This window comes from Dendrobates tinctorius, unplaced genomic scaffold (assembly GCF_039654945.1).
Source record: "Dendrobates tinctorius isolate UK_male_01 unplaced genomic scaffold, ASM3965494v1 ptg000272l, whole genome shotgun sequence".
In the NCBI taxonomy this organism is placed as follows: domain Eukaryota; kingdom Metazoa; phylum Chordata; class Amphibia; order Anura; family Dendrobatidae; genus Dendrobates; species Dendrobates tinctorius.
The window spans coordinates 9843706-9866801 of NW_027361939.1; the positions used below are offsets into that span (position 1 = coordinate 9843706).

Sequence of the window (23096 nt, forward strand, 5' to 3'; positions counted from 1 at the left end):
AACGGACAATGCTTCAAACATAAGTACAATTACATTGATGAATGAGAGGAATGAACAACAGCTAGAGGAACATTTAGGATTCAGTATGTTTGAGATGGAAGGCCACAGTGCTGCTCATGTAACTGAGGAACAAACAGATATTACTACAGAAGAACAGCAAAATTATACTGTAGAAACATGATCTTGTTGAAGCTGCTTCAAAACACTTTCCTATTCATCACATGCGCTGTGTTGTGAACAACACGCTGCAGCAGGCAATAAGAGATAGTCTGCAAGAGGGACATGCTGGAAATCTGATTGGAAAAGCGAGGAAATTGGTTATTGCCACCAGTACCCCTAAAATTGATTCCATCTTGAAGAGACGTGCTGGAAAAGGGCAATTGTTGATCAACTAAAACCGTTTCTTATAGATATGAACCCTCAGGGAACCCTAAATGAAGGTCAATGGACACAGGTGGCTGAATTGAAGGAATCAATTAATCACCCATTTACTGTGACTAAAAAATTACAAGCTGAGGATTTAACTCCTGACATTTTCATGAGGGAGCGGAAGAACTTGCTATTTTGCTGTTTAATCGCAGATGGCATTTCTGCTTCAATGAAACGGAGAGAGACACCGCTATTGGAAAATAAATTTTTTCTGGCAGCTGTTTATGTGGACCCAAGTCATCGTATATTGCTTGATGATCAACAGCTTACTAAAGGAAAAGAAGCTCTGACTGAGGTAGCAGTTAGGAAGAGTGGCCTACAGGAGGACTGCCAGGCGCAAGAGGACTTGGGTCCTGACAGTGCTACTGCTGCCATATCTTCATCCTCATCAGATGAGGAGTTTGACTTTGACAAGTATTTGGATGACATAGAGCAGGCAAAGCGTTGCTGCACGGAAAAAGATTTCACTCCGTCTATAGCAAGCAGATTGACCATATTTCAGCAAAATGTTTCACCTGCTCTCAAAGAAATAGAAAAATTCAACCGTTCATCAAAACTGACCGTGCATGAGGCAATTCCTTTATACCCGGAAATTGTTAGAGATGTTGCCCATGTGGTTACGGCTTTGCCTCCAACCCAAGTTACTGTAGAGAGGTTGTTCTCTGGCCTTAAAATTATTAGGTCAGATTTGAGGTCATCTTTGAAGGAGGATCTGATGGAGGCAATTTTATTTCTTAGAACAAATTCATAGACTGCACAAAAGTTATTTAGTATGTTTTTGTTGAAAACTGTTTTTTGCCACTTACATAGTTCATTACATAGTGTGTGTGTGTGTGTGTGTGTGTGTGTGTATATATATATATATATATATATATATATATATATATTGTGTGTGTATATATATGTAATTGATATTACATAGTGTATTACATATTTACAATTTATTACAGTTTTTTGTGTTCTAAAGTTGTATTCCAATAAATATTATGTTCTATCTAAATATCTTGATTATTGTATCATAAAAATTATTTAATGTCTGATGTTCACATTTTACTACAATACATTTTTCACTTAAATATAAGCAATATATGTGGGAGTCGGAGATGGAGTCGGAGTCGCAGGTTTAGCTTACCGTCTCCACAGCCCTGAAATCTACATACTTTTTTTATATGCTTTTCCTAATTCTCTTCAATTGCGAGAAGCTGGGCGAGTCTAGCTTCCATGTGACAGAGAGTAAGCAAATCACATACATGCAGTCACATGTTTCCCACCCACACTATTCGTCAGTCTGCAGTTACACAATGCCTGTGGACAATTCGTCTGCGACCGGACAACTCCTTTACGATTCCAGGGTTCTTTACCGGAGAATGAAATGCTGGAGTATACGGTAAGATAATTGAAAGGACTGAGATTTGACCCTTTAAGGTAAGCTAGACCCAGACCCTGCTCAAAATTTGATAAGAGAGAAGACAGATTCCTAGGACTGAAATATAACAACAGACGGGCACAACAATGCTCACACCAGAGAAAATTGACCTTCCCCTTGCAATGGTGCTTCCACGCTTTGAAGTCAGCTGGGAAGACAGTCAAAAAGACCTCATGATCTTGGAACGTAGCTTCAACTACAGCGCAATTACATACTGCTGAAGCTAAAGTACAATGCAAAGCCGACCTTGGCCATCGATAGAGACCAAGGTATGTCTGAAAAGGTTTATAAGATCAAAATACCTGACCCAATCAGGCCAGAATGTAGCTTGGGAAAGGCAAAAGATTGTTAAGAAAGTGGAACCCTTCCTAGGGAGAGATGAAGATAGCCACTGTGAGAACAAATAGGTCTCAATCTGTCCATGTAAATGAACACTGTGATTTAAATGGACCACAAAAGGTACTTGTCTGGAGTGGCCATCTTTGACAGGTCTGGAGGAGTCCACTAGCTGAAGAAACTATTATTGGTTGTGCTGCACCACTTTTTCTTCTATGCACATTAGATGAAGAAACTATTCACCTGGGTCGAGTCTCGCTTGACTGGGATAGTCCACAGCCAACTTTGTACACCCCACCATGCAGACTTATGGACCTGACCAAATAACCTTGAAGTAGAGGGGTCCAATGAGTGGCATCTGGGAAAAAGCCCTTTAGCTTTATCTGTCATCATACAAATCTCTTTATACCAGGTGTTGTGCGCCGTGTGAAAGCCAAAACCCACTCCCCAAGGCAGCTATGTGTTCAAATGACTTGCCACTGAAAGGCATAAAGAACTTTCCATGAAGAATGGCAAATCCCTGCTTACCTGTGGCTGAAGGAGTATTGGGGCCGGTATTTGGTCCATCTGGTGAGCATTGCCCCTTGGGGGTGCACACCCTCAATGCACCTCCAGGCCAATTTGCCTGTGGGCTTTGAAGCTTGAGTTCTCAGTGCTGGCACATCAGATTACCTCCATGTTTATTGTTATGCTAGGACCAATACAGCCATAGTTTCAGTAATAAAATTAACCTGCTAGGTTCCTTTAACTCCACCTGAAGTCGGCACATTACACCAAGTGCTGCATGTTACTCGAGAACTGCACAGGTCCATGCTTACAAGAAACGCTGCAGACTCGGTCAGCTCCATGCCTTCCTATAGAAAGCATAGCCACATACTACACATAAGGAAATAGCCATATTCCCCAGAAGGTATGGGGTATGTTGAATGTTTTAAATAGGTTTCCCAACGTCATCTTTCAGCACGTCATCACATATTTTAAAATTACTATTATCAGCCGGCACTCATCGTTCCTGCTGATTGCATCAAGCCGTTGATCGGCTGCAGCGCTGATGACAGAACGTCACTGCTTCAGCTGGCAAACATTCTGCTGGCAAATCTGTGGCAGAGATGCATTGCTGGACACCTGCTGATATTATTAACAAAGGAGCCACTATAGGGTACAGGGGGATGAGGGAGCTGGAAACACACTTTAACGAGAACCTGACAGCTCCCAAAAAAGAAAAGATGTATTTATGTGCAGCCATAGTGTTAATCTGCAGATTCGGGCCTGATCATTGAGTAGCGAGTGCTGACTGCTCACTGCCCCTGCACCGCAGCATGTGACATAGTTTCCATCCTGTGGCTACACTTCCAGCTAAGATACCTGCACATGTTTTACACAGTATTTACCTGCAGAGACCAGCTCCCTTTAAATTTGTGACTATACCCTCCACGTGCTAAAAACAGGACTACGGCATTTATAAAGACTCTTGTGGATTTCTAGAGCTAAAGTATATAGCAATCAGAAGTGCAGGTCTGCAAACACTTTATAAATTAGCCAATCTGAACTCACCATTTGAGTGGTCCTCGGCAGCCGCCTGCAGCAGGTACTGGTGCACCCGGGTGACATAGTCCGGCTCCAGCTCTGTGGGTAAAGCACCATATAAGTCCTCTTAGCCATGTAACGTGCCCACTACAGAGCTGCAGCAATAGTATAACTACGTACCAGATGAATTTTCCACCTACCACCATGAAAATCCTCGGCAATGATGGCACACGATGCCAGAGTAACTAGTATTACTATATGTGTAACGATTCCCATAGGGTGACATTACGAACACTTGGTTCTGCTAAGTAATGGGCCCAGTCTAGGTGACCAGTGGTCAGATTTTGCTATTTCTCCCTGCTGCTTACCTGAGTATTGTTTTTTTTTTCCCCACAGGGTTCCTGATACATGGGTCTTTTTATTTAGTGATTATTTTTATGGTCTTTACAAGGGGGTGTGGCTCATAGTGGAATTTTGCAGAGCCACGCCGCATTGGTAAAGATCATAAAGGCCCATATCTTCAGAACCATATGGTAGATTTAGGAAGAAAAAAAAAAAAGATTATTCAGGTTGCAGGGAGAATGAAATAAGAGCAAAAACTGGTCATTTTAGACATTAAACCAACATCAGCTGAACACATCTTCCCCATACAACAGCCATTTAATGCCTTTTTCAACACTATAATTGACCATGGACCCCAGGGTTAAAGGACTATCCCCATATTTTAATGTAATCTCATATTGCTAGGGTATGGCATCACTTTAAAGGCTCGTTCACACTTGTGAGTAGCCAGCGTATAACCGGGACGAGTTTCAGGTGTCATCGGAGTGCACTCACACCAATGTTACACTACGGAGCAGTGCCGAATAGCATTTTCTTTATCGCCTTATTGGGGGACACAGATGACCATGGGTGTATGCTGCTGCTGCTAGGAGGCTGACACTATGCAAAACAAGAAACTTAGCTCCTCCCCGGCAGTATACACCCACCGACAGGCACCAAGCACCTCAGTTTGTGCTTAGTGTCTGGGACCGGGATCTCCCCAGATCCGCATTTAATCCTTTTTCTTTTCAGGTTTTTGTTGTGTTTTTTTAATGATTTCCCCTTTCTTTTTCAGATACAGCTCAGGAAACGGGATGTGAGTTCATCCTGCTTTTCCTACTAATGCGGCTGAGCGAGCAATGTGGTATCGCCCACATCGCAACTCTCAGGCCCGCAGGCAGGACATTCCCCTATCACCCTCGGGGACTAGGGGCCATGGATGGACGGTCCTAGCCGATTCCCCTCCTCACCCCTCTCCCAGGACAGGGCTGAGAGGAAGACGGCGGTCGCCAGCGGTGACGTTTCCCCTGACACGGGGATTGGAGCAGTCTTCTGCACCATACGGCAGTGCGGGTACTGAGGATCACCTCTCCCAGCGACCTGCGCTCTATCGCGGGCCCCTGTGGTCAGCCTCTTCAGGGACATAAGGTATGTTTTTTTCTGAATGTTCCCTGCAGCCCTGCGCTCACATGCCAGTCTAGGACAGCAGAGTACCTCTCCTCCTTTTGAATTTCCCGCCCCTTGAACCAGCGCTCTGACAGGCGCGCGTCCCTCTTGTCGCGGGGGGGGTCGGGGGGGGGGGGCGCGCTTCCTCCGTCAGCGCTCCCTCCATCAGCGCTCCCCGTCCTCATCAGCTACAGGGAGGGAGCGCTTTCAAGCCCGGGCGCGCCGTCGCTAGTGAAAGTGAGGGAGCACTTTCACTTTCATTTTCAAAAGTTCCTCCCTCTCCCTGCGCGCGCTTTCCCCGCGCGCTTTTTCAGCCTATCTCAGGGCTGCTTTCCCTTCAGCCCTGTCACTGTCTTTGGCCGTCCCCCTCCCCTCTGGGGTCTCAGCCAATCGCGCCGTGCGGTGGCTTAGCCCCGCCCACCGCCAGCGTTTCTTCCTGGATTGCCGATCTTCTTCCTCCTTCTCTCCGGACCTCGCCTGGGGGACACATCGCTTCTGATCCTCGGTAGGCTAGACGCTGACTATCCCTGGCACCTAACCTAGCTCCCCCCCCCCCCCCCGCAGTTTCCTCAGGCTGTGTTTTTTCTGCCACTGAGACTTATGCACATCCCCGCAAGGGCCTTCTGCTCCAGACCCACCGCTACTCACTACGCCTGCGCGCGCTGTAAAAAGAAGTGGGCTTCAGGTCAGTCGTCTCCCCTCTGCCTCTCCTGCAGCCCTTCCACCATGTCGGCCCCTCAGGAGCACTCCGAACCCCGGGCGGAGACCACCCCACCCCCGGAGTGGGCCGTGGCGATGTCTCAGTCAGTTTCTGAGCTGACCAAGGTGTCTCAATCGCTGGTCCAGGTCTTAGAGCGGTTACCTCAGTTATCTGCTGTCACCTGTGCACCGACCGCCTCGCATGGTGAGTCGCCAGCACCGGACCGTGGCCCTCAGACGGACAGACCAAGTCGGGGCTCTAGGAAGCGGGTCCTGTCTGGCTCTTCCTCCGGTTCGCAGGGTCCCTCTGCTTCTCTCAGGCTACGCTCCTCGTCCCCCTCATCGGCAGACGATCCGGGGTCAGACGAGGATTCACAATCTGGATCAGACTCAGAGGCGGACGACATAGCTAGAACTCGGGAGATGGTAGATAGTCTCATATTGGCTATATACCAAACACTCAAGATTAAGGAGGATAAGGCCCCCCCTCAGGAATGCTCTGTTTCCCTTAAGAAGGCAAGGCCTCCATCTCGAACCTTCCCTAATAAGGATTTCGACACTTCCTTAGCCAACCACTGGCAACATCCTGAGAAACGTTTCTCAGGCCGCAAGTACTTAGATGTACTTTATCCCTTTGATGCGGAGCTAGTCACGAAATGGACCAAAGCTCCTGAGGTAGATCCACCAGTTTCTCGTATTTCCTCTAAGACGGTCCTTTCCCTTCCGGACGGAGCTTCTCTCAAGGACCCATCAGACAGGCAAATAGAGTCATTGGCTAAGTCTATCTTTGAGGCATCCGGTGCATCCCTATGCCCTATCTTCGCTTCCGCTTGGGTGGCGAAAGCCATTTCGGCTTGGGCAAAAATTCTGCGCAGGGGCATTTCAGCGGCAGCTCCTCAAGACGAGCTGGCAGATTTAGCAGACCAAATTAATCACGCAGGCAAGTACCTTCTGGCCGCCTCCTTGGACGCGGCAGGGTGCTTTGCTAGAGCTAAGAGCAACATTGTGGCAATACGCCGCATTCTTTGGTTGAAGTCTTGGAATGCGGATACTACCTCAAAGAAGTCACTCACCAACCTGGCATTTCACAGCACTAGGCTCTTTGGCGCCAAGCTGGATCAGTTAATCTCGGATGCCACGGGTGGAAAGAGCACTTCCCTTCCTCAGTCCCGTCCTAAGAGGTTCTTTAACAAGAGGGCTTCTCGGCCTTTTAGGTCCTTTCGCCCCTTCTCTCCCACAGACGGTTCATCCCAGCAGGACCGTAACACTGCTTCCAATGACCGGAGAAAGCCATCGTATAAGCCAGCCCCTCGCTGGAGATCCAGGGGTCAGTCTTCCAGGTCCTCAGGCGCTCGATCCGGAAGGTTTTCATCTAAGTGACAGGTCACCCCCACCTGGAAAGCTTTCCAGGGTGGGAGGCAGACTTTCCTTTTTCAAGGACGCGTGGCTATCCGTTGTCGACGACGCTTGGGTCAGGGAAATCATCAAGTCCGGATACAAAATCGAGTTTTCTTCCCTCCCAAACAGTCGTTTCTGTCTGTCCCGATCCCCAAAACAGCGATCACAGGTTCCAGGGTTCCTTCAGGCCGTCTCCTCTCTCTTTTCCGCCGGGGTCATCGTTCCCGTTCCTACAAACGAGCGGTTTTTAGGGTTCTACTCGAATCTCTTTGTAGTACCAAAAAAGGACGGCTCACTTCGCCCAATTTTGGACCTCAAACGGCTCAATCGCCACGTGAAGATCCGCCATTTCAAGATGGAGTCTCTGCGTTCGGTAATAGCCTCAATGGAGCCCGGAGAGTTTCTCTGCTCGGTGGATATACAGGATGCCTACCTCCACATCCCCATTTCTCGCCAGCATCAGAGATACCTCCGCTTTGCGATTCAGAACAACCATTATCAGTTCGCGGCCCTTCCCTTCGGCCTAGCCTCCGCCCCTCGTGTCTTCACGAAGGTGATGGCAACAGTCATGGCCATCCTTCGATCCAGAGGGATCCTTATCATCCCTTACCTGGAAGATCTTCTGATCAAGGGCTCGTCCCGACAAGACTGTCTTCACAGCCTTCACATAACCTTGGATGCCCTCGGACGCCTGGGATGGATAGTCAACAAGGACAAGTCCACTCTGTGCCCTACCCAGCGACTGACCTTTTTGGGCATGGAGTTCGATACGAATCTGGCCCGAGTGTTCTTACCGAGGGACAAGTTTTCAACCCTTCGCAAGGGGATCCAGTCCCTTCGGCGCTCGAGGGTCATGTCCCTTCGGTCCTGCATGAGAGTCCTGGGGAGGATGGTGGCCTCTATGGAAGCAGTGCCATTTGCACAATTCCACTCTCGCCCTCTCCAGCTGTTCCTCCTGTCAGTCTGGGACAAGACCTCGTTTTCTCTGGATCGCCCCATTCTTCTTCCGCTCAGAGTCAAACAATTGCCAACTTGGTGGACGTTGTCGACGTCATTTCTCCGCGGAAGATCCTTTCTCCCGCCTCGGTGGCAGGTCATCACCACCGATGCCAGTCTCCTAGGATGGGGGGCGGTCTACTGTCAGAGAACGGCCCAAGGGCGTTGGAACGCCCAGGAGACTCTTCTGCCCATCAACCTTCTGGAGATCAGGGCAATCTTCCTCGCTCTCCTTCGTTGGCAGCATCTTCTAGTAGGCAAGCCGGTCCGCATTCAGTCAGACAACGCCACGGCCGTGGCGTACATAAACCACCAGGGCGGTACTCGCAGCAGGCAGGTGATGTCGGAAGTGGCAAGGATACTTCGTTGGGCAGAGCGTCACGTGCCGGCGATTTCCGTCGTTCACATTCCAGGGGTGGAAAACTGGGCAGCCGACTTCTTGAGTCGCCAAGGGCTAGCGTCAGGCGAATGGTCCCTTCATCCCACAGTCTTCAGTCAGATATGCCAGTGCTGGGGCACCCCGGACGTCGATCTCATGGCCTCTCGGATGAACAACAAGGTTCCTCACTTTGTAGCCAGGTCCAGGGATCCATTAGCCGTCGGTTACGACGCCCTAGTAATCCCGTAGTCCCAGTTCCACCTACCTTACCTGTTCCCTCCGCTTGCCCTAATCCCAAGAGTGGTCAAAAAGATAAAGTCAGAGGGCATCCCGGGCATCTTAGTGGCTCCAGACTGGCCGAGACGACCTTGGTACGCGGAGCTGGTGAACATGCTCACGGACGTCCCCTGGAGGCTTCTTCCAGACCGTCCAGATCTTCTCTCGCAAGGCCCCCTTTACCACCAGAGTTCTCAATCTCTGAGTTTAACGGCATGGCTGTTGAGGCCGCGATTCTGAAGGAATCAGGGTTTTCCAACCGGGTCATTCAGACCTTGATTAAGGCTCGGAAGCCTGCTTCTTCCCGCATTTACCATAGGTACTGGAAGGCCTTTTTTCGCTGGTGTGACGAAAACGATGTTTTTCCACTATCGTTCTCAATTCCTTCCATTCTTGGTTTCCTCCAATCCGGCTTGGATGCGGGCCTATCCCTCAGTACTCTCAAAGGCCAGGTATCTGCCCTAGCAATCCTCTTCCAGACGGATCTGGCTTCCTTACCGCAAGTGAAGACCTTTCTCCAAGGAGTCGCCCATGTGGCTCCTCCTCATCGTTCTCCGATAGATCCATGGGATATCAATCTTGTTCTTGGCGCTCTCCAGAAGGCGCCGTTCGAGCCGATTCAGGACATCCCTCTGTCTTTTCTTTCATGGAAGGTGGCTTTTCTGATCGCCATTACTTCCATCAGGAGAGTTTCTGAGCTGGCGGCCTTATCCTGTCGTTCTCCTTACCTTATCCTCCACCAAGATAAGGTTGTTCTCAGGCCAGTTCCTTCTTTCCTTCCGAAAGTGGTATCCCCCTTTCACATTAACAAAGATATCGTCCTTCCATCATTTTGTCCTGCGCCTGCTCATCCTCTGGAAAAGTCGCTCCACAAACTGGATGTAGTGAGAGCCTTGCGTGTTTACCTTGCCAGGACCGCTTCCTTTCGCCAATCTGATTCTTTGTTGGTCATTTCTGAGGGTCGCCGGAAAGGTCTTCCAGCCTCCAAGTCCACAATTGCTCGTTGGATTCGGTCTACCATCCTGGAAGCCTATCGTCTTCAGGAGAAACGGCCTCCTCCGGGGGTGAAAGCCCACTCCACCCGAGCTGTAGGGGCTTCTTGGGCTGTGCGACACCAGGCTTCGGCCTTACAGCTTTGCAGAGCCGCGACCTGGTCATCTTTGCACACCTTCGCGAGGTTCTACAGGGTTCATACCCAGGCCTCGTCTGATGCAGCTCTTGGTAGGAAGGTGCTGCAGGCGGCGGTGGCGCATCGACTGACCTAAGCCCTTCCTTATTTCGTTCCTTTATTGCTGTTCCCACCCTCGGGACTGCTTTGGAACGCCCCATGGTCATCTGTGTCCCCCAATAAGGCGATAAAGAAAGAGGGATTTTGGGTTCTTACCGTAAAATCTCTTTCTTGGAGCCTTCATTGGGGGACACAGCACCCGCCCTGTTTAATTAGTACCGTGTTGGGTCTGAGAGTCCCTTGTTGAGTTGGTACATATGTTTATGGTTTTGGTTGCTTCTCCTACTGCTTTTTTCACCAACTGAGGTGCTTGGTGCCTGTCGGTGGGTGTATACTGCCGGGGAGGAGCTAAGTTGTTTTGCATAGTGTCAGCCTCCTAGCAGCAGCAGCATACACCCATGGTCATCTGTGTCCCCCAATGAAGGCTCCAAGAAAGAGATTTTACGGTAAGAACCCAAAATCCCTCTTTTAATCTTATGCAGAGTCTGCATGCTGCAATTGGCAGCGTATATCCTTACAAGTCTATGGGTCATGCAACACATCGGACTGCACTCAGATGTCATCCCAGGGCAGTCCGATATACGCCGACTCACGGGGAGAAATTAAGTTCTCCATCTTCTCCGCACCTGTGCTCTGATTCTCGAATGCGTCTGGGATTCATAAGAGAACGAAGATGGCACAAAACAGGGGCGGGCATTTTATTGGCCCCCAACTGTCATGGTGGTGATGCCAACAGCAATTCATAATTGCATCAAAAGGGGGCGCCATGAGCAACCTAATTTCCTTCATCGGCACCCAGGTGGTAAAACAGGGATTGGCGCAAGCACCAGATCATATAGCAGCCACAGGACAGAGATGGACACTTTGGTGACCCTATATCTGTGATACAAGTTCTTTTTACACGCCTATGCCTTCATACCGTGCTCACACATGCAGTGCGCCTGCAGGAATAATGCCACTCTCTCATATGTCTTCAGCACTGGATTCAAGAGGTGACACAGGAAGACAAAGTAGTCCGCATGATGACTGGATCGTCCCAACTATTGCAAGATAAACACAAGTTAACCTGATATTTTTCCTCATTTTCTGTTATACTCCTGTGCTGGGCTAATACTGATAGGCCTCTCTCAGTGACACATGCACACGTATTAGCACAGTGACGGTCAGTTGATTTTGCCTTTGGCTGCCCATATTCTCTGCAGTGGCCTCAACAGGTGAAATGGAGTATAACATACAGCCGCTTTAATTAGAATTGGCCAGCAGGTTTTCGCTATGTAATCCGAAAGCAGCATCATGTAGAGGCAGAGACCCTGATTCCAGTGATGTCACTTACGAGGCTGCTTGCTGTGATTTTGATATAATTCCTGCTGCAGATCTCAGAATGCTGAGCCCTGTATAAGCCCACCCACACCACTGATTGGCAGCATCCTGTCTACACCGTATATTGACAGAAATATGCTAATCAGTAATGGGGTCGGGGTTGCACAAAGCAGATGACTAAGAGGCATGTGACACCTAGTCCTATAGTGATAATCTCCTGCAGATAAAACACTGTTTTTTTTCTTTTTAACAACAGCACAAAGCTTAGTAAGTGACATCACTGGAATCATGGTCTCAGCCTGATCCAAGACTACATAGCAAAAATCTACTGACAGATTCCCTTTAATACTCTCATCACTATAAAGATATGATGTGAAATTATTCAATACTGAATGTTCGCCATATTTTGGCTAAAATAAAAAGGTAATAAAAAAAAAAGCATAGTTTATTTCTCCACTAATAGATATCACTGATAACGATCAGATTCAACAGTCCATAAGCCTCCGTAACCTTATAGTGACGTTTCATGTTTTCTCCGATGCAGTCACTGTCGCTATCGGACAAGTCTTCGTCTCTCCACTTTAGTTTGTCAACGAAACGTCGTCTCCCGGTGTCACAGGCTGCAGGAGCGCTGGGATCCTGAGAAAAAGAAAGAAACTCAGCTGATTTACTAAGCTGCAGGCACCAGAATTCCAGCTTCATCTACACCAGACTTATTATTTAGTTATGCATTTTTAGATTTGATTTTTTGACATGCTTGATAAGGTGGGTGTGATCCAACAGAAAGTGGGCAGCCAAGAGTCATGGCCTGAACTGTGATGCTTTGCTCCAAAATTACAACACAATTTGGGGCAACTTTGCAGACCAAAAACGCACCAGATTTATCAAGCAGAGATGAGCCATTTTACTGTGTAGCAATTTTAAGACTGTGTAAGCAAAAGGCCCCCCATACACTTTGGATAAAAGACAGCTGAACCCACAAATTTCAGAGGGAACGGCTAACCATCACATATGATGAGGTTTCCCGACTCATCCTTAACAGATGATGTCGGGGAATGAAAGAGGTGGAATTTCAAAGCCCAATTGTTTTATTTTCAGTGGAGATAAGGGGCCACCAGACACTTCTCTCCATGTTGAAATCACATGACTGCTGTGCCCCAATGTGTATTGGGAGGCTTGAGAGAGAATGGTCTGCTGACATCTATCTCATGCATGGCCAGCTTAAAGGGAATCTGTCAGTAGGATCAACCTTCCTAAGCCATCTATATGGGCATGTAGGTCATAGGAAGCTGAAGAAAATGATACCTTGATATCTATGATCCAATGTCTTATTCCAGAAAAATCATGGTTTTTCTTATGAGTTCCCAGTGTGAGATGTGTAACTAAACGGAACAGCGGAACTGAACTTTGTCTCCTTACAATCAGATTATCAGCTGCAGCTCTCACAGCTCTGCTGTATTGCTAGAATATTGTAATCCTGTCTGCCTGTGAGATGATGGAAGCTGAGAGGAACCTGCGGATGTGTCAGGTATAATCACACAGTTCTGCAGTGAGATCAGGAGAGCAGTCGTCACACATCACATTGGTAAAGACTCCTTTTATTAAAAATAAGCTCTGGAGTCAGAGTCGTGTCCAGCCCATAGCCTGGAACAGATCATTTACATATAAGAAAAATGGTATCATTTAATTCAGCTTCCTATGACCTACATGCACACAGACATGGCTTAGGAGGGTTGATCCTGCTGACAGGTTCCCTTGAAGTTTGGAATGTCTAAAAGTCAGACAGGAATTGTAAATCATATACCCATAGCGACATAGAAGGAGCAACACGATCAATAATGATGAAATGTACTAATTTTATTAAACATACTGATAAAGGTTAAAATACAAAAATACAAAGAAAGAAATGACGGGGGTACTAAATTCCCTGTCACTCATGGAACATACAGTGACAGAAATGCTAGAAAATCAGACCATAATATCCTGAAAAATACATACTCGGATAGCACCATGGGCCTGAATATCAGCACAAAGTCATAATAGATAATATATAGTCTAAATCAACAATAAATGTCTAATGTTATTGCTGATGTAGGTGTTCAGAGGTGGATATATTGGCTAAGGGTGACAGCTGTAGGTGCACAGATATCTATGATGACAGTGATTCAATGATCACAATAAGCTAGCACATGAAAATCATGTCAGTAGATCTTACCATCAATTACCTGTGGCCATGATGGAAGGAATATACTATTGTGCTCTAACGTTTACATACCCCGGCAGAATTTTTACTTTCTTTTTAAAATCATAATGACAACCAAAAACATCCAAATGACCCTGACCAAACGTCACATACCCTGGTGATTTTGGCCTGATAACATGCACAAAAGTTGACACAAATGGGTTTGAATGGCTACTAAAGGTAACATCTTCACCTGTGACAAGTGCCAGGAAAATTGTTCGGGATGCAAAGAAAAACCCACAAATAACATCAGCTGAAAAACTGGACTCTCCGAAAACTAGCGGTGTGGCTGTTTCAAGATGCACAATAAGGAGGCAATTGACGAAAAATCGGCTGCATGGTCTTGTCCAGTCGCCAGAAGAAAGCCATTACTGCGCAAATGTCACAAAGTATCTCGCCTACAATACGCAAAACAGCACAGAGACAAGCCTCAAAACTTCTGGAACAAGGTACCGTAATTTGGAGTGACGACACCAAAATTGAACTTTTTGGTCTCAACCATCAATGTTACATTTGGAGAGAGGTCAACAAGGCCTATGAATGATGAAAGGAACACCATTCCAACTATAAAGCATGGAGGTGGATAGCTGATGTTTTGGGGATGTGTGAGCTACAAATGCATAGGAAAATTGGTCAAAGCTGAAGGAAAGAAGAATGCAGCATGTTATCAGCAAATACTGGAGGCAAATTTGCAATCATCAGCCAGGGGGGATGTACTTGGACGTTATAACATGACAACGATCCAAAACACAAGGCCAAGTCGACCTGTCATTGGCTACAGCAGAACAAAGTGAAGGTTCTGGAGTGGCCATCTCAATGTCCTGACCTCAATATCATTGATCCACTCTGGGGAGATCTCAAGCACACAGTTCATGCTAGACTGCCCAAGAATTTACAGAAACTGGAGGCTTTTTGCCAATAAGAGTGGGCAGCTTTACCATCTGAGAAAATAAAGAACCTCATCCACAACTACCACAAAAGAATTCAAGCTGTCATTGATGTTAGAGGGGGCAATACACAGCATTAAGAAATGGGGTATGTGAACTTTTGATCAGGGTCATTTAGCTTTCTTCTGGTGACTTGACCATGCAGCCCATTTTTCTTCAAATGCCTCCTTATTGTGCATCTTGAACAGCCACACTGCTAGTTTTCAGAGAGTCCAGTATTTCAGCTGATGTTATTTGTGGGTTCTTCTTTGCGTTCCGAAAAATTTTCCTGGCATTTGTCACAGGTGAGGATGTTACTTTAGTAGCCATTCAAACCCATTTGTGTCAACTTCTGTGCATGTTATCAGGCCAAAATCACCAGGTTATGTAAACTTTTGATCAGGGTCATTTGCATATTTTGGGTTGTCATTATGATTTAAAAGGAGAAAACACAGTAGTATGACAATAAATGGCTTCACTCAACCACTAACCATGAGTGGAGAAAAAGTTTTGGTGCTATCATTCATATTCTTTGAAAAAAAGCTAAGGAAGCAAAAATTCTGCCAGGGTATGTAAACTTTTGAGCACAACTGTATGGACTGTGACCGCACCTCAACGCACATTTTACTTCCTCTGCAATTCTGTCAGGAGCTAGGCAAGTGCTGTGTCGGGCCATGTTATATAGTGTGGGCTATGTCTGTGAGTGCCAACAGCTGTGTCGGTGTGTCCCCGCCATATTGCCATTTAGTGGAGAGGGCTGCACTCTGAGCGCACGTCACCCGGTCACAGGATTTGTAAATCAGTCGCCCTTCTCGTACACCCACCTCATACATAGAGAGAAGACCGCAGTGAACCAGCTTGTCCAGGATATCTTGGCACAGAAGATGCACGTTCTGACATGGCTGGTAAACAAAGACGACAATGATAAAAAGAATGCATAATAAAAATTTTTTACTAAACAAAAAAATATTTTAAAAAAATGCAATGTAATCCCTCCAATGTATATGGTACGGTAGATGAATGTGCAGGATATTCAGGTGCAGCTGCAGCATGTATGTAATGTTTTCTTATTGGTCTAATGAATGGATAGCAGGAAGTTAACAATCATGGTGAGTGTACAGCTCTTATGCCAAATTATGCATTTGCGTGTTGCATACTATACACATTGCAGTATGTGTAGTACCGGCTGTAGCAAAATGTTTTTGTGCAGCAAGGAGCAGAGGCACATCATCATTTCAATCATCTCATCCTGGGTAAACAGAATCTCCACCAAACACAGGCTGGGAAGCTGAGTCAGAAGCGCGTGGATGGCACAAGCTGCAAGACAAACAATGAGTGGAAATAGGTGCCGTGAAGGTAGGTACAAGAAAAGGATCAGCACACAGCACGTTCAGACGGATTCTTAAAGGGGTTGTGTATGACCAAGGTATAAATAATAAGACACCCGGCAAGCCAGCTGATGTTTACCTGTTGCCCACTTTGTAGGGTTACTGGCTGTCGGACCCCCACCGATGTTCTAGGATGGATCATCAATATCTTATCCATGTAGCATTTCTTCTATTTAGCTTATGGGGTATGTTGTGTTGCTGCATAGAGCGTCTACACAATGCAGAAGGCATAAACGAATAGCTAGGCTACAGTCACACACTGCATTTCTAAAATGGTGCTTGGCGTAAACAAGATCAACATCTGGATACCATTGCCCTCATCAATGGTGCAAGTCCCTTCACACTGGATACCGGCATTGGAAGTCAAAGTCATACATTGCGAGGAGGAATACCAGAGGTAAGGCACAATGCAAAGTTCCAGAACTGATGCTCCAGACATGTTTTATTGGGGGTTGTAAGGTCAGACATATATGTACCTCCTATAGCTTCATGCAAGAAGACTGGCAGTAGGGAAGAGCTCTGTAGGGATAGCTCTCTTATACTATCCAGTGACTCTCTGCAAAGCACATATACATCATCTGAGGGAGTGGAATACAAGGAAACAGAGCAACGGAGGATGGAAAGGCTGTGACGGAGAACATCCCATCGCTGACCAGAAAATCCAACATCAAACCCATGAAGAAAGATATCTTCTGTTATCGCGGGGAGCTCAGATAGCAGTCTTGTCAGGGAGACACCCTGAAAAATGTAAAGAACAAGGTCGAGCAAGAACTAAAGAAAGAGTAGTTAAAATCCACATAATCAACTTATATATGAGGAGTTCAATCAAATGACATAAGTTGTCATACATATCCTGCCGACCACCGTATACATACATAGTATGTACACATGTGGGCAAAATTGTTGGTACCCCTCATTTAATGACAGAAAAACCCACAATTGTCACAGAAATAACTTGAATCTGACAAAAGTAATAATAACTAAAAAATCTATGATAATGAACAAATGAAGATCAGACATTGCTTTTCAGCCATGCTTCCACAGATTTAAAATAAATAAAACTCATGAAATAGGCCTGGACAGAAGTGATGGTACCCTTAACTTAATATTTTGTTGCACAACCTTTTGAGGCAATCGCTGCAATCAAACGATTCCTGTAACTGTCAATGAGACTTCTTCACCTCTCGACAGGTATTTTGGCCCACTCCTCAAGAGCAAACTGCCCCAGTTGTCTCGTATTTGAAGGCTGCCTTTTCCAGACGGCATGTTTCAGCTCTTTCCAAAGATGCTCAATAGGATTTAGGTCAGGGCTCATAGAAGGTCACTTCAGAATAGTCCAATGTTTTCCTCTTAGCCATCTTGGGTGTTTTTAGCTGTGTTTTTTCGGTCATTATCCTGTTGCAAGACTCATGACCTGCGACTGAGATCAAGCTTTCTGACACTGGGCAGCACATTTCTCCCTAGAATCCCTTGATAGTCTTGAGATTTCATTGTACCCTGCACAGATTCTAGACACCCTGTGCCAGATATAGCAGAGCAGCCCCAGAACATAACAATGCCTCCTCCATGTTTCACAGTAGGGACAGTTATCTTTTCTTGATATGCTTCATTTTTATATCTGTGAACATAGAGCTGATATGCCTTGCCAAAAAGTTCCATTTTTGTCTCATCTCTCCATAGGACATTCTCCCAGAAGCCTTGTGGTTTGGCAACATGTAGTTTGGCAAATTCCAGTCTGGCTTTTTTATGATTTTTTTTCGACAATGGTGTCCTCCTTGGTTGTTTACCATGAAGTCCACTTTGGCTCATACAATGACGGATGGTGCAATCTGACACTGATATTCCTTGAGCTTGAAGTTCACCTTTAATCTGTTTAGAAGTTTTTCTGGGCTCTTTTTTTACCATTCGTATTATCCGTGTCTTTGATTTGTCATCAATTTCCCTCCTGCGGCCACCTCCAGGGAGGTTGGCTACAGTCCCATGGAGCTTAAATTTCTGTATAATATGTGCAACTGTAGTCACAGGAACATCAAGCTGCTTGGAGATGGTCTTATAACTTTTACCTTCAACATGTTTGTCTATAATTTTCTTTCTAATCTCCTGAGACAGCTCTTTCCTTCACTTCCTCTGGTCCATGTTGAGTGTGATACACACCATATCACCAAACAGCACAGTGAGTATCTGTAGCCCTCTTTACAGGCCCACTCACTGATTCCAAGATTGTAGACACCTGTGATGCTAATTAATGGACACACCGTGATTTAACATGTCCCTTTTGTCACATTATTTTCAGGGGTACCATCATTTCTGTCCAGGCCTATTTCGTGAGTTTTATTTTTTTTTTTAAATTCTGTGGAAGCATGGTTGAAAAGCAAAGTCTGACTTTCCTTTGTTCATTATCATAGATTTTTTAGTTATTACTACTTTTGTCAGATTCAAGTTATTTCTGTGACTATTGTGGGTTTTTCTGTCATTAAACAAGGGGTACCAACAATTTTGACCATGTGTGTATATAGAGCCTAAAGCCTAACCAGAACTTAATAAATAGCTGTGCCACCCTTAGGAGTAACAACTGCAATCACGAATTTGCGATAACTGGCAATGAGTCTTTTACAACGCTCTAGTGGAATTTTGGTCCATTCATCTTTGCAGAACTGTTGTAATTCCGCCACAATGGAGAGTTTCCAAGCATGAACCGTCTTTTTAAAGTCATGCCACAGTGTCTTAATCGGATTAATGTCAGGACTTTGACTAGGCCACTCCAAAGTCTTAGTTTTGTTTTTCTTAAGCCATTTAGAGGTGGACTTTTTGGTGTTTTGGATAATTGTCCTGATGCATAAACCATGTGCGCTTGAGCTTGAGGTCATGAACAGGTGGTCGGACACTGTCATTAAGGATTTTTGATAGACAGCAGAATTCATGGTTCCATTTACAACAGCAAGCCTTCCAGGTCCGGAAGAAGCAGAACAATCCAAGACCATCATACTACCACCACATTTTACTGTTGGTATGACGATCCTTTTCTGAAATGCTGTGTTACGTCTACGCTAGATGTAATGGGACATACACCTTCCAAAAAGTTCAATTTTTGTCTCACCAATCCATAGAGAATTCTCCCAAAAGTCTTAGGGATCATCAAGATGTTTTCTGGCAAAAATGAGATGAACCTTTATGTTCTTATTCCTCAGCAGTGGTTTTCGTCTCGGAACTCTGCCATGCTGGCCATTTTTGTCCAGTCTCTTATGGTGGAATCACGAACACTGAGCTTAACTGAGGCAAGTGAGGCATGTAATTCTTTCTATGTTGTTGTGGGTCTTTTGTGACCTTTTCGATAATTCATTACTGCGCTCTTGGGGTAATTTTGGTTGACCGGCCACTCCTGGTAAGATTCACCACTGTTACATGTTTTTGCCATTTGTGAATAATGGCTTTCACTGTGGTTCACTGGAGTCCCAAAACTTTAGAATTGGCTTTATAACCTTTTCCAGACTTATAAATCTCTATTATGCCGGGGTTACACTTGCGAGAAACTCGCACGGGTCTCGCGTCTCAATACCCAGTACTGTCACAGGCACTCGGACTGGAGCGCTCGGCTGCATAGAAATACATGCAGCCACCCACTCAGTGGTGGGTATTGACATGCGAGACTTGTGCGAGTTTCTTGCAAGTGTGACCCCAGCCTTACTTTGTTTCTCACTTGATCCAGAATTAATTTGGATCGCTGCATGATGTTTAGCTTTTGACAATCTTTTGGTCTAGTTCACTTTGTCAGGCATGTCCTATTTAAGTGATTTCTTCACAGGTGTGGCAGTAATCAGGCCTGGGTGAGGCTAGGGAATTTGAACTCAGCTTCCCAAAGTTGTAACAAACCATAGTTAATTTATGTTTTAATGGGGGGCAATCGCTGTTTCACACAGAGCCCTGTAAGTTTGGACTTTTTTTCCCTTAAAGGGAATCTGTCACCCCCTGGACACTTTCAAGGCATTACTATGGGCATACAGGTAATAAAACTGTTAAAATAGTCTTACCTGTATGCCTCATAACTGCGAGCTAGTTGTGAAGAAATAGAGTTTTAATGTTTTACGTTAATAATTTCTTCCAGGCTCCGGGGAGTTCGGTGCCTGGTAAAAATCTCTGCCTCCTGACTTCATTACACCATCCACCTCCAACGCACGTCACAATACCCTGTGATGTGCAGCTGTGGTGCCAAATTCCCATCCCTACACTCAGGTTGTTTTGGGTATCTTAGATGCCATTTTTTGGGCAGTGTCTTCATCCTGCTTATGCGCAGGCGAGTCACTGCTACTGTGCACTGACTTGTCTGCATAGAAGCAGGATAAAGACACTGCCCATAAAAGGGCGGATAAGGTACCTAGAATAGCACAAGTGCAAGACGAAGGTGCAGGACTATGGCGCCACAACTGCACGTCACAAGGTAGAGTGACATGCATGGAAGGGGGGTGGTAAAATTATGAAGTCAGGAGGCAGAAGTTTCTTCCAGGCACCAAATGCCCCGGAGCCTGTAAGAAATCATTAACATAAAAAGTTAAAACTATTTCTCCACCACTACACCACAGCTGTGAGGAATACTGGTAAGACTACTTTAACCATTCTATTACCTGTAAATGCCCATAGTAATAGCTTGAAAGCATCCAGGGGGTGACAGATTCCCTTTAGTAATAAAGAACTTCATTTATAAACTGCATTTTGTGATTACTTGTTTTATGTTTTTCTAATATTTAAATGTGTTTGGTGACCTGAAACATTTAAGTGTGACAAAGATGCAAAAGAATAGAAAATCAGGAAGGAGCAAACACTTTTCCACATCACTGTAATACATCCAGTCAGCGATGAAAGTGTTGGCACCCTTGAAATTGTTCCAAAAAATGAAGTATTTCTCCCAGAAAATTATTGCAATTACATGTTTTCTTATACACACATTTATTTCTTTTGGGTATATGGGAACAACACAGAAAAAAAAAAACAGAGAAAAAAGGCAAATTGGACATAATTTGACACAAAGCCCCCAAATATGGGCTGGACAAAATTGGCGCCACTCTTAACTTAATATTTGGTTGCACGCCCTTTGAAATAAATAACTTCAATCACTTCCTATAACCATCAACAGTCAAGGAACCCAGTGCCAGAGGTAGCAAAACAACCCCAAAACATCTGTGAACCTCCACAATACTTGACTGTATGTACTGTGCTCTTTTCTTTGCAGACCTCGTTCTGTTTTCGGTAAATAGAATGATGATGATGTCTCATCTGTCCACAGGAGGATTTTAAAACGATTTTGCCTTACTCATGTACATTTCGGCAAACTGCAGTCTAGCTTTTTTGTCTCTGTGTCAGGGTCCTCCTGGGTCTTCTGCTATAGGGTTTCATTTCATTCAAATGTCGATGGATAGCTCGTGCTGACAGTGATGCACACTGAGCCTGCAGGACAGCTTGAATTTCTTTGGAACTTGATTGGGGCTTATCCACCATCCAGACTATCCTGCATTGCAACCTTTCATCAATTTTTCTCTGCTATCCACGTCCAAAGAGATCAGCTACAGTGCCATGGGTTGTAAACATCTTGATTATGTTGCGCACCATGGACAAAAGAAAACATCAAATTCTCTGGAGATGGACTTGTAACCTTGAGATTGTTGATATTTTTCAACAATTTTGGTTCTCAGGTCCTCAGACAGTTCTCTTTTCCTCTTTCTGTTCTCCGTGCTTAGTGTGACACACACACAAACACACAATGCAATGTGTTGTGAGTTCATTTTCCCCTTCATTACTGAGGCCCGAGGAACTCCCTCTTCTGGTAAAGAAAGGTAGTGAGCCTGATTATCAAACACCTGAGGCTGATGATGATGACTGGCTGAGTGGAGTTACTGACTGGATATAAGGCTGCCGACGCCCTTCTGCCCTGCGGGTGATTTCTCTGTGGGATCCTTGGAGACCAGTCTGAATTCCTGCTCCCCTAAAGCTAAGTTTGCTGCTCGGCCTTTTGCTTTGGTGCCTTGACTTTGTTTTGCTTTGTTTTTCTGGATTTCTGCCATTCCGTGCTGGGGTGTGCTGAATTCCTTTAGCTCTGTCTTCTGAAAATACCTGAGTGCTGATTTAGTTTTTGAAGCCTAGCTGCTTCAGGGCCTTTTTCATATCAGCTTGTTGGCTTATGTCTTTGATAGGGTTTTGGCAGATTGCAGACAGCAGCCTTCCTGTCCTTTCCTATCTAGGTAGTTTTGGGCCCCGTCTTTGCTCAGTCTATCTTTCTGTCTGTGTTAGTGTTTTCATCTTGCTTCACCGTCATTATATGTTGGGGGCTGCCTATTGCTTTGGGGTCTGCTCTGGGGCAGTTTAGATTTCCCCTTTCTTTCTTTAGGCTTATTTAATTCTCCGGCTGTGATCGAGGGGTCTAGGGCATCGTAGGAACCCCCCACGGCTACAGCTAGTTGTGTTGATAGGTTCAGGGGTCTGCAATCTGATAGTTGCCAACTTCTCTGGTTTTCTGGACTTGGCTTGTATTTCTGCTTTTGCCTCCTACGGTGACTCATTCATAACAGAATCACCCGCCATACCGCAGATCCTAGGGTACTCAATAGCAGGAAAGAATTGTAAAAAAAAAAAAAAGTGTGTATATTTTTTCCTCTATATCTCTGAGGCCGTAGGGGGAATTTTTTTTTCTCTCAATGGAGATAAAGCAATTGTCTGATCGTGTGGAGCAGTTCGCTGCGGAAGTGCGGGGAATTTCCGCCTACCTTGCTCATTCACATGCTGCTGAACCAAAGATTCCTACACCTGATGTATTTTTTGGGGATCGGTCTAAATTTTTGAATTTCAAAAATAATTGTAAATTATTTTTTACCTTGAAGCCTAACTCGTCAGGGAGCTCCGCGCAGCAGGTTAAAATTGCCATCTCTTTGCTGCGTGGCGATCCCCAGGATTGGGCGTTTTCTTTGAAACCAGATGATCCTATTCTGACTAATGTGAACGCATTTTTTCAGGCCTTGGGGTTGTTGTATGACGAACCTAATGCCCCAGGGT

At 45.5% G+C, this 23096-nt stretch overlaps 1 protein-coding gene across 2 annotated transcripts in view; it reads right to left on the reverse strand.

Moving 5' to 3' along the window:
• GPAT2 (glycerol-3-phosphate acyltransferase 2, mitochondrial) overlaps window positions 1-23096 on the reverse strand; it is a 180849-nt gene that overhangs the window by 8651 nt on the left and 149102 nt on the right. For both annotated transcript variants that reach the window (XM_073559516.1, XM_073559517.1), the window contains exons 15-20: window positions 16535-16796; window positions 15854-15987; window positions 15495-15572; window positions 12013-12141; window positions 11102-11222; window positions 3746-3817 (exon numbers count right to left, since the gene is read on the reverse strand). In XM_073559516.1, the coding sequence (XP_073415617.1) occupies window positions 3746-3817; window positions 11102-11222; window positions 12013-12141; window positions 15495-15572; window positions 15854-15987; window positions 16535-16796 (796 nt within the window). The remainder of the gene's footprint in view (window positions 1-3745; window positions 3818-11101; window positions 11223-12012; window positions 12142-15494; window positions 15573-15853; window positions 15988-16534; window positions 16797-23096) is intronic.